Below are 13,898 nucleotides of genomic sequence, written 5' to 3'. Positions count from 1 at the left end.
CCCCTGCGTACCCACAGCCCCAGCAGTGCATTCTGGGAAGGGCTGGTTCCCAGGACAGAGACTGTACAGCCCAGCCTGGCAGCAACACTGAAGCAAGATCAGTGGTCAGCAGCTGAGTGCTCTTCCTATCCATCCTGAGCCTGTGAGGGGCAGGCGCCCCGTGCCTGTCTCTGAAAAGATGTGTGGCTCTGCCACTCTTTGACAGCTCTGCATCAGTTCTCAACCTGCGGTCCTCATGCAGGCCCTGGGCGTTTCTGCAGTCTCAGCTGGATTCCCCCAGTTACAACCCGCACCCCACCCCCACATACACACACACTTAACCAGGTCACTTCCAGGCCCTGTTTGCAGACTCTGTACGACCAACTCCTTCACCTTCTCTGGAGCCAGAAGCACTAAAGTGGGTTCGTCACACAATGTCCCCATATCCCCATGCACCAAGGGCTCAAAAGGCCCTTCCTTGCCTCACTGTCCACTTAGTGTCCACTGTCCCTACTTCTTCAGGACCTGGTGGACAAAGGCCTCCTAGATCAATCACCGTGTTAACAAGTATTTTAAAGATTAACATTCAATAAAATGGATTCTTTTCGTTTGTTTGTTTTTCAAGACAGGGTTTCTCTGTGTAGCCTTGGCTGTCCTGGACTTACTTTGTAGACCAGGCTGGCCTCGAACTCACAGCGATCCACCCGCCTCTGCCTCCCCAGTGCTGGGATTAAAGGAGTGTGCCACCATACCCGGCAAAATGGATTCTTTTGGAGTAGAGTTTTATGAGTTTTTTTTTTTTTTTTTTTTTTTTGGTTTTTCGAGACAGGGTTTCTCTGTATAGCCTTGGCTATCCTGGACTCACTTTGTAGACCAGGCTGGCCTCGAACTCACAGCGATCCGCCTGCCTCTGCCTCCCGAGTGCTGGGATTAAAGGCGTGCACCACCACACCCGGCTTTTTGAGTTTTATGAGTTTTAACACACACATGCACATACACACACAGAATGGCCACTTCTGCCACCAGCTGTGCCCCTAGAACTTTAGCTTATATCATACCGTTAACGGTGACAGGCTCCCTTACTCATTTGGCTTTGTCCCTACAAATGTGTCATAGGTGTGCAGCAGAACTTTGAGCTCTTGCTGGCCGCTCCCTTAGCAAATGCTCTTGAGGTCTTGCCATTGTTGCATATATCAAGTTTATGTCTCTTGTTGCTACATGCATGCCCACTGCCCACTGGCTTCACGACAGCCACTAGAGCTGCTGTGGGCATGCACTGAAGTGTCTCTGTGTGAACAGCGCCATAAGAGTTACTTTTCCTGTTGCTGGGGTAAGATGCCCTGGCAGGAGCACAGTTCAATCCATCATGGCCTGAAAGGCATGGGACTTGAGGGAGCCGGTCACGTTGTTGCTTTCACCAGGCAGCGGAGATGAGTGTGTGTGCTCAGCTAGTCTTTATGCATTTACGTACGGGACACAGGTATCGTCACGTCCTTCAGCCATTTGGGGAGATCTGTCCACATACTTCTCCCGATGTCTTCCTCACCAAGTTTCCACACACGATCTTTCCAAGTCCCTGACCATCCAGCTAACCCATTAGCTACAGTCCGTGAGTCAGTGAACAATTGCACATCTGGCCATTTCTCCTTCCGAAGAAAATCTATGATCATGTGTGCTGCCCCAAGTTCTGGCCCACAGTGAAGATTTCCCTTCACCAGTGTCTTTCAGGGTCATTTCGGGAAGGGGTGTGAGACTGCAGCTGACCACTTCCGTGTGGTGCCTGCATAGCATGCAGAACCATCAGTAAACCAGGCCCTAGTCTCTTCCATGGTCAGCTGATCTGGCACACCCTATAAGGCTACAGGCACATGTGTGGCAGCACACAGCATTGTAGCAGAAGTAGAAGCCATCTGGGTACATTCTTCATGTAACTTGCTTGTGCCTTTAGGACCTGCTTAAGCATATGTATCACTTTCTTTTAAATTTTTTTTAATATTTATTTATCATTATGTATGCAGTGCTCTGCCTGCATGTACACCTGCAGGCCAGAAGAGGGCATCAGATCACATTATAGATGATTCTGAGCCACCATGTGGTTGCTGGGAATTGAACTCAGGACCTCTGGAAGAGCAGTCAGTGCTCTTAACCTCTGAGCCATCTCTCCAGCATATAACAATAGATTGCTGCTGTTCATGTCCCACTTTATGGCTTGTTGGTCAGACAACACTCAGCTCAGGTCACATGGTCACTTGGCAGCTCATTGTCAAACACTCAGTTTCCACTAAGGTCCAAGAGCTGTCACTCAAAGGGAGAATAGTTGTCTGCAGATGATGGTAGAGCCTTGCTCCAAAGTCCTAAACGTCCCTTCTGTTATTCGCCTATAGGAGCCTGCCAAAGGCTCCAAACAGCACCCTATCTGCCACTGGCACCTCAGATACCATCAGGTCTGCTGGGTCATGTGGTCCAAGTGGTAGAGCAGCCTACATGGCAGCCTGGACCTGCTGAAGAGCCTTCTCCTGTTGTAGGCCCCACTCAAAGCTAGCAGCTTTCCAAGTCACTTGCTATATGGGCCGGAGTAACACACCCGAGTGAGGAACAAGCTGTCTCTAGAATCAAAATAGGCCGGCTAAACACTGTAGTTCTTTCTTGCTGGTGGCAAGTATAATAACATATATATCTCTCTCTGCCTGCCCCACACCACCGGACTCATAAGAATCATTCTCTTTAGTTTTCAAATGAGCAAAAGGTGCATCGCACAATTAGTGAGCCAGGATAATCAAATGCATTTGTCTCCTAAAGTGTGTAAACTAGTTCATGCCATGGGCTTTCAATGCTCTCAGATAGGCGCTGGAAAACTGGAGAGCCTCTTCCAGATACTTCGAAAAATTCTTCCTTATACATCTGTCACTCGAGAATCCCTTCTAGTGCCAATATTTCTATCTATCACCTATATTATTTTTTGTTTGGTTTGGTTTGGTTTTTCTAGACAGGGTTTCTCTGTGTAGCCTTGGCTGTCCTGGACTTGCTTTGTAGACAGGGCTGGCCTCAAACTCATAGGGATCCACCTGCCTCTGCCTCCCGAGCGCTGGGATTAAAGGCGTGCGCCACCACCACCCGGCTCATCTATATTATTATATAGAAAAAGGAGCTTAAAATGGCTGACAGGCTGTGGCCTAGCTAGTCCAACAATGATTAGCTATCAACAGAAGTTCCAAACATCCAGTAGTTGCTTAGTCCAGGAGGCTGGGTGTCTCAGTTGGTCTTCGGTAGATACCAAAATCCTGAAGAAATAGGCTCTAATACCCATGAAGGAATGGATTTGCCATAAAGAACAAGAACAAACAAGGCAAAAAGACTTTCTTCAACAGGGCATGGTGGTGCACGCCTTTAAATCCCAGCACTCAGGAGGCAGAGGCAGACGGATCGCTCTGAGTTCGAGGCCAGCCTGGTCTACAAAGTGAGTCCAGGACAGCCAAGGCTACACAGAGAAACTCTGTCTTAAAAACCAAAAAACACTACACAGAGAAACCCTGTCTCGAAAAACCAAAAAAAAAAAAAAAAAAAAAAAAACCAAAAAACAACAGAACAATCAAACAAAAACAAGACATGCACCACCACACCCAGCACAATGGTGTCTTCTAATCTATAAACATGGGGTTAGTTTAAAACAAAAACAAAAACAACACAGGGTTATTTAGGTAGCCTTTAGGTTCTTCTATGTTTTATAGTTTTTATTTTAAGATTTATGTGTTTTCCCTGTATATATGTGTGTATACCACGTGTGTGCCTGGTGCCTACAGAAGTCAGAAGAGGGTGTCATGTCCCCTGGAATTGGAGTCATGGATGTTTGTGAGCCACCATGTGGGTGTTAGGAACCAAACTTGGGTCCTCTGCAAAAGTGGCAAATGCATGTAATACTTGAGCCATCTCTCCAGCTGGTTTTATGGTTTTTCCAATTTCCATTTGTGTGTGTGTGTGTGTTCATCTCTGCATGTATGTGCATGCACACTAGCTGTAAACGTACACGTGGAGGTCAAAAGCCAACTTGTAGAAGTCATTTCTGTCCTATGTGGAGTCTGAGGCTCAAACTCTGTTTGGCTGGCTTGTTAGCTTCGCCTTTACCTGCTGAGTCATCCAGCGGGGCCGGTTTCAGGGCTTAGAGTATACATTTTCTATACACAGTGTGGGATCACCCCTGTAGTCCTATTATTTATGGGAAATGATCAAGACCTGGTGTTTAGGGGCTGGAGAGATGGCTCTGAGGTGAAGAGCACTGACTGCTTTTCCAAAGGTCCTGAGTTCAATTCCCAGCAACTATATGGTGGCTCACAACCATCTATAATGACATCTGGTGCTCTCTTCTGGCATGCAGACAGAATACTGTATACATAATAAATAAATAAATAAATAAACCGGATGTTTAAAACCAGCCCAGTAGCCCTCTCAAAGATGAGAAAAGCCCATGTATCTTTTTTTTTGTTGTTGTTTTTTGTTTTTTGTTTTTTGAGACAGGGTTTCTCTGTGTAGCCTTGGCTGCCCTGGATTTACTTTGTAGACAGGCTGGCCTCGGACTCACAGCCATCCACCTGCCTCTGCCTCCCGAGTGCTGGGATTAAAGGTGTGCGCCACCACACCTGGCTATGTTTCTTATTCATTAAATGCAGCCTTAGCTGGAATTTATTTTTGTTAATCTCATTTTCGGATTACTCATTGCCAGTATGTGGAAATACAATTGACTTTTTGCGTTCCCGCCACCTTGGCAAACTCACTTCTTGTTCTTCTGCTCGAGTCCTGGGATTTTCTGTAAATGCAGCCATGCTATCTGCACACAGAAACAATTGTACTTTCTCCTTTCAACCAAATGCCTTCTTACCATCCTGGCTTGCACCTCAGTGCCGTGTTGTCTACAGGTAGGGAGTGTGAGGACCTTGCTTCTTATCTCGGTCTTCATTGTTAAGTCTGATGTTAGTTGTCACCGTTTGTTTGTCGAGGATAGCCTTTACCAGAAATGACAGACAACTTGACCATGTTTGGTAAAGGATGTAAGGCGAGGAGGCTCCTGCTTCCTAGCCTGTTATAACCTTCCTCCATGGTGTCCAGAGAACAGAGGTCAACGTTTCCTTTTATTCCTACCCTGTAAGTGCTTTCACTATGAAAAAGTGTTAGATTTGTAAAATGTATTTTCTGCATATATTAGGTAGTGGTATTTTTTTTTTTTTTTTTGCTACGTATCAAAACATTTTGATAGATGCTGTGTGAATATATATTTTAATTTTTTAGCTATATGTATATGAGTGTGGGTTTGTACACATGAATGCAGTGTCTTTTGAGACCAGAAGAGGACATCAGATCTCCTGGAACTTGAGTCACAGATAGTTGTGAACTGTCTGATCTGAGAGCTAGGAATTGGACTTGAGTTTTTTGCAAGAGCAGTACAGGCTCTTAACCACATAGCTTGCTCTAGCTCCTGTGCTTTTAAGTAGCCTACAAAATACACTGGTCAGAGCCAGGCATGGTAATGTACCCCTTTATAGATCTCTGTGAGTACCAGGTCAGCCTGGTCTACTTAGCAAGTTCAGGCTAGCTGAAGCTACATGGTGAGACCCTGTCTCAAAACGAAACAAAACAAACCAAACAAAATGCAATTAAAAGTTATTCTTGGCGGGCTGGAGAGATGGCTCAGTGGTTAAGAGCGCCATCTGCTCTTCCAAAGGTCCTGAGTTCATCCCCAGCAACCATATGGTAGCTCATAACCATCGGTAATGTGATATGGCGCCCTCTTCTGGCTTTCAGGAGTACATGCAAGCAGAGCACTGTATACATAATAATAAATAAATATATCTTAAAAAAAAAAAAAGTTATTCTTGGCAAAAGGTAAGCCTGAGACCAACCTGGGTTACTTCAGACTCTGTCTTTAAAACAATACATCTGGGCGTTGGTGCTGCATGCTTTTACTCCCAGCAAGTTCCAAGAATGCTAAAGCAGCCGGGCGTGGTGGCGCACGCCTATAATCCCAGCACTCGGGAGGCAGAGGCAGGTGGATCGCTGTAGTTTGAGGCCAGCCTGGTCTACAAAGCGGGTCTAGGACAACCAAGGCTACACAGAGAAACCCTGCCTCAAAATACCAAAAAAGAAAAAAAAAAAAAGCTACACAGACAGACCCTGTCTCAATAATAATAATAACTTAATTAATTAAAAAATACATTGGTATATTTTTTACACTTTTTATCCCAGCACTGGAGAGGCAGGAAGGCTTATCTTATTTTTCAGTTTTTCAAGACCAAGTTTCTCTGTGTAGCCTTGACTCTGTGTAGTCCTGGACTCATGTTGTAGACCAAGCCTGGTCTCTAGAGTGAGTTTCAGGACAGCCAGAGCTACATAGTGAGATTTTATCTTGAGAAAGGAAAGGGAAGGAAAGGGGAGGGGAGAGAAGGGAAGAGATCCTTACAGTTCTGTGGGACTTTGAACCTCATTTCCTTTTGTTTGCCTCTTGCTGCCTGATTTTTTTCAGAGCCCTGGAAGTGTGCAGGAATAAGCTCTTTCTGGAATAAACACTCTGACACCAGTGAGTGTGGAAGGGAGACGTCACCAGGGGACGGCGGCCAGGACAGCTCCTGAGAGGGTTCGAGGCAGGGGCCAGTGTGTACTCTCATCTTACAGAATAAATCCACAAGGTGGGGCAGGGCAAGCAGGATTTTACCGAAGCTTACATGGCAGTGGGCAGGCTGTTAACCTGGTGTTGACCGCCGGGTTAGTTCTTCCTTCGGGTCATTCTTTTCCAGACAGTAAGTAAAATCATGCCTGGCAAGTAGGAAGTGCTTTAAATAATTCACTAAATACATCAAGGAGCCAGGATCTAATAATTGGTCTTTTCTACCTAATCCTACCTCAAGTGCTGCTGCTGGGTCTATCCAGGGTCAGCCTGCCCTTCCAGGACTGCTGGGGACTCCGTAGCTTCACAGCCCTGTTCTCCTGTCCCCTGATGCTCTTACCACTGTACCATGTACACTTTGTTGGAAGGACCCTGCTTTTGAGGTTGCAGTCCTCCCGAGAGCCATTCTGGTTTTTTTCGTTTGGTTGTTTGGTTGGTTTTTTTCGAGACAGGGTTTCTCTGTGTAGCCTTGGCTGTCCTGGACTCGCTTTGTAGACAAGGCTGGCCTCGAACTCATAGTAGTCCACCTGCCTCTGCCTCCTGAGTGCTGGGATTAAAGGTGTGCGCCACTACACCCGGCTCCCAGATAGCCATTTTGAGCTCAGTGTTAGGTGCAGGACTCCCTCTCCCAAGCAAGGCCTCCTGCTCTCTGCCTGACTCCATCTGGACAGTGTCTTTACACATAGATGCCCCTAACCACACTTGATCTATGACCCTTGACACAGCCCCCTGCCAACTCTCCCCTCCCTGGCCCTATAGGATAATCAGGTGCTGTGTTCCCGTTCCTATGTTAGGAGTGTGCTGCCAAATGCAAAATAAGCATCCTTAAAGTGCCTGGTTCCAACCACTTATGAGCATCTATCCTGGAAGCCACACACCCACTCCCCAAGGGCTATAGCCTTTGTTCTCACTGAGTAAAGTTGAACTAGCTCCTGATGCGGTTCCTGGAGCGTTTGATCTCTGTTGGGGCTTACACTTCCTCTTCTGCTCCTCCCGCCTTGGTGGACTGGTGGCCAGCAGCCCTGCTAGGGATCAGGAGAACCACACACTTGAGTACCAGAATCCTGTTGGATCAAAGACAATCTGGGCTTGGGGCTCCTCTGACATCTCAACACCCTAAGGGGGTCACAGCAAAGTCAGTGGCTCCCCAGTCTGGCGGCTCTGCCATTCCTCCATCCAGCCCTGTCTCACCTGCTCCAGGATTAAAAGTGTGCACAGCCGCAATGGGTTCTAAAATGTTTATCTGTATTATTTCTAATTGTGTGTGGGAGATGTGTGCATTAGTGCAGATAGCCACTGAGCCCTGTTGGATGCTCCTGGGGCTGGAGCTGCCTGACGTGGGTGCTGGAGATTGGATCTGGGTCCTCTGGAAGTGTCAACTGTGGAGCCACGTCTCCAGCCCTCTAGGGATCTCTGGTTTTTACTGGCACCTCAGTCTGGTATGTCCTTCCTGTGGGGCTCACAGCAAAGTCCTCTGTGTTTTGCTCTTTCATCTGAGCATCATCTGGGGAGCCATCTCTTCCCTGCACCCCTCAAAGCAGTGCTCCTCTCCTCCTCCCTATCCTATCACACCCTTTTCTTCCTAGCACCTGGTGCTAGTCACAGCAGGCTTGTCCAGCTGTGGTATCACCTTGACCTTCAGGGTCACAGCCAGTTAATCCAGCGTGGCCAAGTGCAGAGACACCAGACTTGGCTTAGGAGAGATAAGAAATGAGACCTGAGTGTGTCATCACAGAGGGATGGGGTCACCTGTGAGCCCTGAAATCTGCACAAGTTCTAACTCTGCCTGTTAGGATTCTTGGGTCAGCCTTGGTCCATAGGGCCTTCTGTGTGGGTTGGTACCAATATGGAGGGGTCCCCTGCATATAAGGCTCGGCTCCAACCACTAACTCATTCTCATTCTAGGTGGGAGAGGTAGGACTGTGCCTCCTAAGCTCAAATGCAGATGTTCTAGGTGCCACTCTGCTAATTGTCTGTCTCAACCTATCCCTGGGTGTCCCTGAGAAGGGACGTGCATCCCCTATAACTAACAGCTACAATTCAGTGCTGTCCTGTCCCTAGAAGGTGGAGGCTTGCAGGTGCCACGAAACCATGAAAACCCTATTTTCTTTCCCAAGGTGGTCTCAGCTCGGAGGGATGGATGAGCATGGCTTGGATGGCAGCTCAGATTCAACAAGGGAACCCAGAGGAGAGGAGAGTCCTTTTCTTTTCTGGAACCCAATCCAAGAGGGTGTCTCAGCTCCCGCTTCAGCTGTGCGGTGCCGTCGTCCACAAGGCTTCACTCTCCCCAAAGCCAAAGCCTTGTACCTGCTGTTTCTACCATGACTTATCCTCCTTTTCTGTCTACCCTCCTTGCTTGGCTGCCTGTGGAAGGAAGGAGAGGGCCCTGCCAGGGAGATGGGTGCTCAGGAGCTGGAGGAGGGCATCCACTCTAAACAACTCCCTATTAATTGGAGCACAGCAAAGCCACTTGGGTGGTGGCGGAGCGGGGGAGGGGGAGTGGTGCCATAGCACACTAAGGCAGACAATGTAGTTCCTGATCTTTTTCTTTCTTTCTTTCTTTTTCAAGACAGGGTCTCTCTGTGATAGCCTTAGCTGTCCTGGACTCACTTTGTAGACCAGGCTGGCCTCAGACTCACAGCGATCCACCTGCCTCTGCCTTCCCAGTGCTGGAATTAAAGGCGTGCACCACCATGCCCGGCTTGTAGTTCCCGATCTTACAGCCACAGGATGTCAAAATGACAGCATCTGTCAAAACCAGCAGCACCTCCTCTGCCTGCTGCTGTTGTAAAAGGTCCCGCCACAGAGGCTGTCCGCGGTGGCAGCGCCTTTCCAGCCTCCTCTAGAAGTGATGGTGCCTTAGCCAAAGTCAAAGCCACCTGCGGCTGGGAAGGTCTTCCCAACCTAACCTATGTGCCTGATGCAGGGAAAGGTGGGTGACAAAAACCACCAATCCCTGAGCAGGAAAACCTAGCAAACCCTCATCTTCCCACAAAACTCCACCAATCCCTGCGTTCCCCAAGCTCAGGACTTGAAATCCCACCAATCTTCACTCTTTTCATTTCTGCCCTGAAAAGCTCTGCCCACTAAGAAATCCTATATAAGCCCTGCCCTTTGTTTAATAACCTGCTGTCCGCTCCTGGGAACCGGGGCAGCCTACCCCTTGTCCCTCCACACCCTGGACCCTCCCAGTAAATCTTTTAATGACATTTGCTGCCTGGTGTGACTCTCACTGGAAGAAGCCAAGAAGCAATGAAGAGAAGAAATGAAGCAGGGCTGGGGCTCCTGAGGAAGCCTCCTATGCGAGCTGTGTGGTTTCTGGGCCCCCACATCTCAGGATGTGCTTCCATTGGGATGCCTTCTCCCCTCAGAGCTGTGTGATCTCTGGGCTTCTAAGTCCCAGGATGCCTTTCCATCCGAGCAGGAAGGACAACAGACAGGACATGTACGGTGAGACAGGCTGCTGGATGGAGAATTGTCATCCCCTGCAGACACACTTTTTATGTATTTATGTATGGCTATCCTTTACACCCACTTTACCTTGACATGACGCTTAGATTCCTTGCTGAGATTGGCTTGAGCTTGTCTTACTGTGTTAAGAGGCTGAGGCAGGGAGATTGCTGTGGGAAAGATTAAGCTTTGTCACAGGTGGAAGCAATCTTGGCGGGCTTTACCCTTGGGGCACCCCATGAATACCTTGTGATAGACTGAGTGGTACCATCCTGGGCCTGGAATTCAGGAAGCAGCCCTGGGAACCCCAACTGGGCTATTGTTTTTCTAATTGACCCTCAACGGGAGGAGGAGACTGCCCTTCCCATGTGACTCAGGCAGGTAGGGAGGAGAGAACAACAGGTTCAGCCCGGGCTTGGGCGCGTGTGGAGCAGCGAACAGGTCAGACCAGCACGCGGGCCAGAGAGACACCTAAGGACCCGTCCCTTGGAACGGATACCGGAAGGTTCACTCTTTTGTCTCTTTAACCTTTTTTCTTTCTTGTGTAAGCTAGTTGGGTTGTATAATAAAGTTTAATTGTTAAAAAACAGAGCCAACAGATTGTAGCCTGAATCACATAGTTAAACCATATCTGTATCTACATGTATCAGTAGTGGGCCTGGAATAGTTGTTTCAGCCAGGCCAGGAAAGGGAAGAACATTCCCACCTGGAGAACACCCTGGGGTTTGACTTCTGCCCTTCAGCTTGGTCCAGTTCAGCAGCCCCACCCAGTTTGGCCTAGGTGCCAGCTGGTTATGGACTTGTCATCTGAGCCCAGGCAGAGCCCATGGTTTTGTAGGGCTATTTTTAAATCTAGCTCCTTGGGCTGTATACCCAACCCCCAGCCATGCTACTGGTTGCCTGCCTCCACCAGCCCCTTCTGGAATGCTTACTGGCAGTTAGGGCTGGGGTGGGGGCTGGGAAAACTGTTATAAAGCTGAAAGAGCTAAGCAAGCAGCTGTCATCTAGGGCTGTGTCCCCTGCCACCATGGCCACCCACTGCCTGGTAATGGTTCGCCACGGTGAGAGCGCATGGAACCAAGAGAACCGCTTCTGTGGCTGGTTTGATGCAGAACTGAGCGAGAAGGGGGCTGAGGAGGCCAAGCGGGGGGCCCTTGCCATCAAAGAGGCCAAGATAGAGTTTGACATCTGCTACACGTCGGTGCTGAAGCGGGCCATCCGCACCCTTTGGACCATCCTGGATGTTACGGACCAAATGTGGCTGCCTGTGGTGCGTACCTGGCGCCTCAATGAACGGCACTATGGAGGCCTCACGGGCCTTAATAAGGCTGAGACCGCAGCAAAGCACGGGGAGGAGCAGGTGAAGATCTGGAGGCGGTCCTTCGACATCCCACCACCCCCCATGGATGAGAAGCACCCCTACTACACTGCCATCAGCAAGGTGGGCCAGGTGTTGGGAAGATGTACTGGTGTGAGCCTGGGTGGGAGGGCTACCCCAGGGGACAAACACAACTGTTCCTGTGCCCCTCTCCCCAGGAACGGCGTTATGCAAACTTGAAGCCTGGGGAGCTGCCTACCTGTGAGAGCCTCAAGGACACCATTGCCCGGGCCCTGCCCTTCTGGAATGAGGAGATCGCACCGAAGATTAAGGCTGGCAAGAGAGTGCTTATTGCAGCCCATGGGAACAGTCTTCGAGGCATTGTGAAACATCTAGAAGGTGAGGCCCACCCTCAGGAAGATGTGAGACAGAAACCAGAGAGGGTGGCAGCCCTGGCTTGTCTCACAGCTATTTTACAGCTGTGAGGGTTTCAAAAGTAGATTGAGCTAAGAGAGCTGAGAAATACTTCATATGCTATTCCATTCCCAGTAAGCAGTGGGCTCCTAGGACAACGGTGGCGAGTTCAGTCAGTCTGCACAGCATAGCTGAGCCAACCCTCCCCCGATGACTGTAGCTTGTGTAGGCTTCAGGCATCCATTGGGAAAACAGGCCAGAGCTCTGTGTCTTCAGCCCCAAGTACAAGCCACTTGAGCTGTTATGGAACTCCTGGTGTCTCTCTTGGTGCTGCCTACATTTCTTTTCTCTCCGGATAGTCTCACTATGTGTAACAAGGCCTTGAACTTGAGGTTCCTTTCCCTCGGGTGTGTGCTACAGTGAGTAGCCTGCTCAACTGCACAAGGCTGAGCCAGTGTCTCCCTCCCCATAGCTTCTCTGGGCAAAAAAGCAGTCTGAGTGCAGAGGTAATGGACCTTAGGCTTGCCCTGGTGCTCCCACTACCGAGCAAGGGCTGACCAACAGGCCCTGGCTGTTGAGAGGTCACAATTATGTCCCAAATGGGTCTAATACAGACAGCAGAAGTCTGTATTAGATTCTGGATGACCTTTAAGCTTGCTGGGATCCCAAGGAGTGGGGTGCAGCTGCTTCTCCAGCTCCAGAATACTAATGGGCAGGTGTGCCACATGAGGGGATACCCTGGCCCCTCCTCTTTGGGCTGTGTGCTCCTGACGTCCAGCTCTTCCTGTTTGGTAAGGGTGGGGTGATGGCAACAGCAAAGGTTGAGCTGCTATTCCAGGCAGGGGCTGCAGGAGCAGGCAGTGGGTCAGGTTTCCTGTTCCTCCCGTTCAGAATGTAGAACCTCCAGAAACCAAATGACATTCGTCTGAACCCTCTTCAGCCAGGCCAATTCACAAACTGGGCTGAGAGCATGCGTGCCACCACTCGGGTCACAGCTATTCGTGGGACATGTTCTTGTCTTGCTGCTGGGCTATTTCTGTAGGCAGGTCTGCCTTGACCTTTAAACACATTTGCTTTCAGGGATGGGCTAAGCGGCAGCATCCCAGTACCATGGCCCACAGAGGCCATGCTTAGGAATTGAGTGGAAGGGGCTAAGAACACTGTTGTTTGCTCCAGGGATGTCAGACCAGGCCATCATGGACCTGAACCTGCCCACTGGAATCCCAATCGTGTACGAGCTGGACCAGGCGCTGAAGCCTACCAAGCCCATGAGGTTCCTGGGAGATGAAGAGACAGTTCGGAAGGCCATGGAAGCTGTTGCCGCCCAGGGAAAGGCAAAGTAAGGGTGGACACGGGCAATAAAGTTACTTCTGCAACAGTGCCAAGTTTAGCACGGCTAGCGTGGTCTGCCAGGCTTGACTCACTAGTCATGGACCTCCTGGGTCCAGGCTGCAGCTACCCCCAGGTCAGCATCTATGAAGGCAGGAGCCTAGCACTCATGCCCTGGTTGCTGGAGGCTAGAGCAAGGCCACACACCCCCTCTGCAGTGACTCTGGAGCTTTAGAGCCACTTGGCTATATTAGGGAAAAAGCAATGTGGCCTGGCTCTTTCCATGAGTAACAGGAAGTGGGACTCCTGACCAGCTTCCTTCAGGGTGGCTTTCTGCTATCCCTGTGATCTTTTTCTTTGTGTACTAGCCCAGGCTGGCCATGAACTCACAGAGATCCACCTGCCTCTGTCTCTAGAGTGCTGAGATTAAAGGTGTGTCCCTACCACCACCCAGCTCCCTGTGATCTCTTAAATTGTAAAAGTGTACTTCCAGGCCCGGACAAGCCTATGGGACTAGACTTGCAACGGCTTAAGCTCATAGGTCGTCCATGGCTTGCTGCTGCCACCAGAAGCTGAGGAGGACGTAGGCTTGCCCATTGCCTGAGGTCAGGGGCTTCCTTGTGCACTTCTACTCCAGGCCACCAGTGGGTAAGTCTGGGAGTCAAGCATGTCCACGCAGCATCTGTGGAAGATGGGGGACCATGCTGCAGAGGCTCATGAGGAAAGCGCAGCAGTGGCCTCTTCTAGAAATGCACG

At 49.6% G+C, this 13,898-nt stretch overlaps 1 protein-coding gene across 1 annotated transcript; it reads left to right on the top strand.

Moving 5' to 3' along the window:
- The first annotated feature begins 10,980 nt into the window (after window positions 1-10,980).
- Pgam2 (phosphoglycerate mutase 2) lies at window positions 10,981-13,188 on the top strand. Its single transcript, XM_051164992.1, has 3 exons — window positions 10,981-11,522; window positions 11,618-11,798; window positions 12,990-13,188. The coding sequence occupies exons 1-3, from the start codon at window positions 11,109-11,111 to the stop codon at window positions 13,154-13,156; spliced, it is 762 nt and encodes a 253-aa protein (XP_051020949.1). The 5' UTR covers window positions 10,981-11,108; the 3' UTR covers window positions 13,157-13,188.
- Window positions 13,189-13,898: the final 710 nt, after the last annotated feature.

The sequence above is a fragment of the Acomys russatus genome, chromosome 22 (genome assembly GCF_903995435.1).
Source record: "Acomys russatus chromosome 22, mAcoRus1.1, whole genome shotgun sequence".
Lineage (NCBI taxonomy): Eukaryota > Metazoa > Chordata > Mammalia > Rodentia > Muridae > Acomys > Acomys russatus.
This window is presented reverse-complemented; position numbering and strand designations above follow the sequence as displayed.

Coding starts and splice junctions, on each gene's coding strand:
- Pgam2 (XM_051164992.1), top strand. CDS start 11,109: ATGGCCACCCACTGCCTGGTAATGGTTCGCCACGGTGAGAGCGCATGG. Junction 11,523..11,617: donor ACTACACTGCCATCAGCAAG/GTGGGCCAGGTG, acceptor CCCTCTCCCCAG/GAACGGCGTTATGCAAACTT. Junction 11,799..12,989: donor CATTGTGAAACATCTAGAAG/GTGAGGCCCACC, acceptor TGTTTGCTCCAG/GGATGTCAGACCAGGCCATC.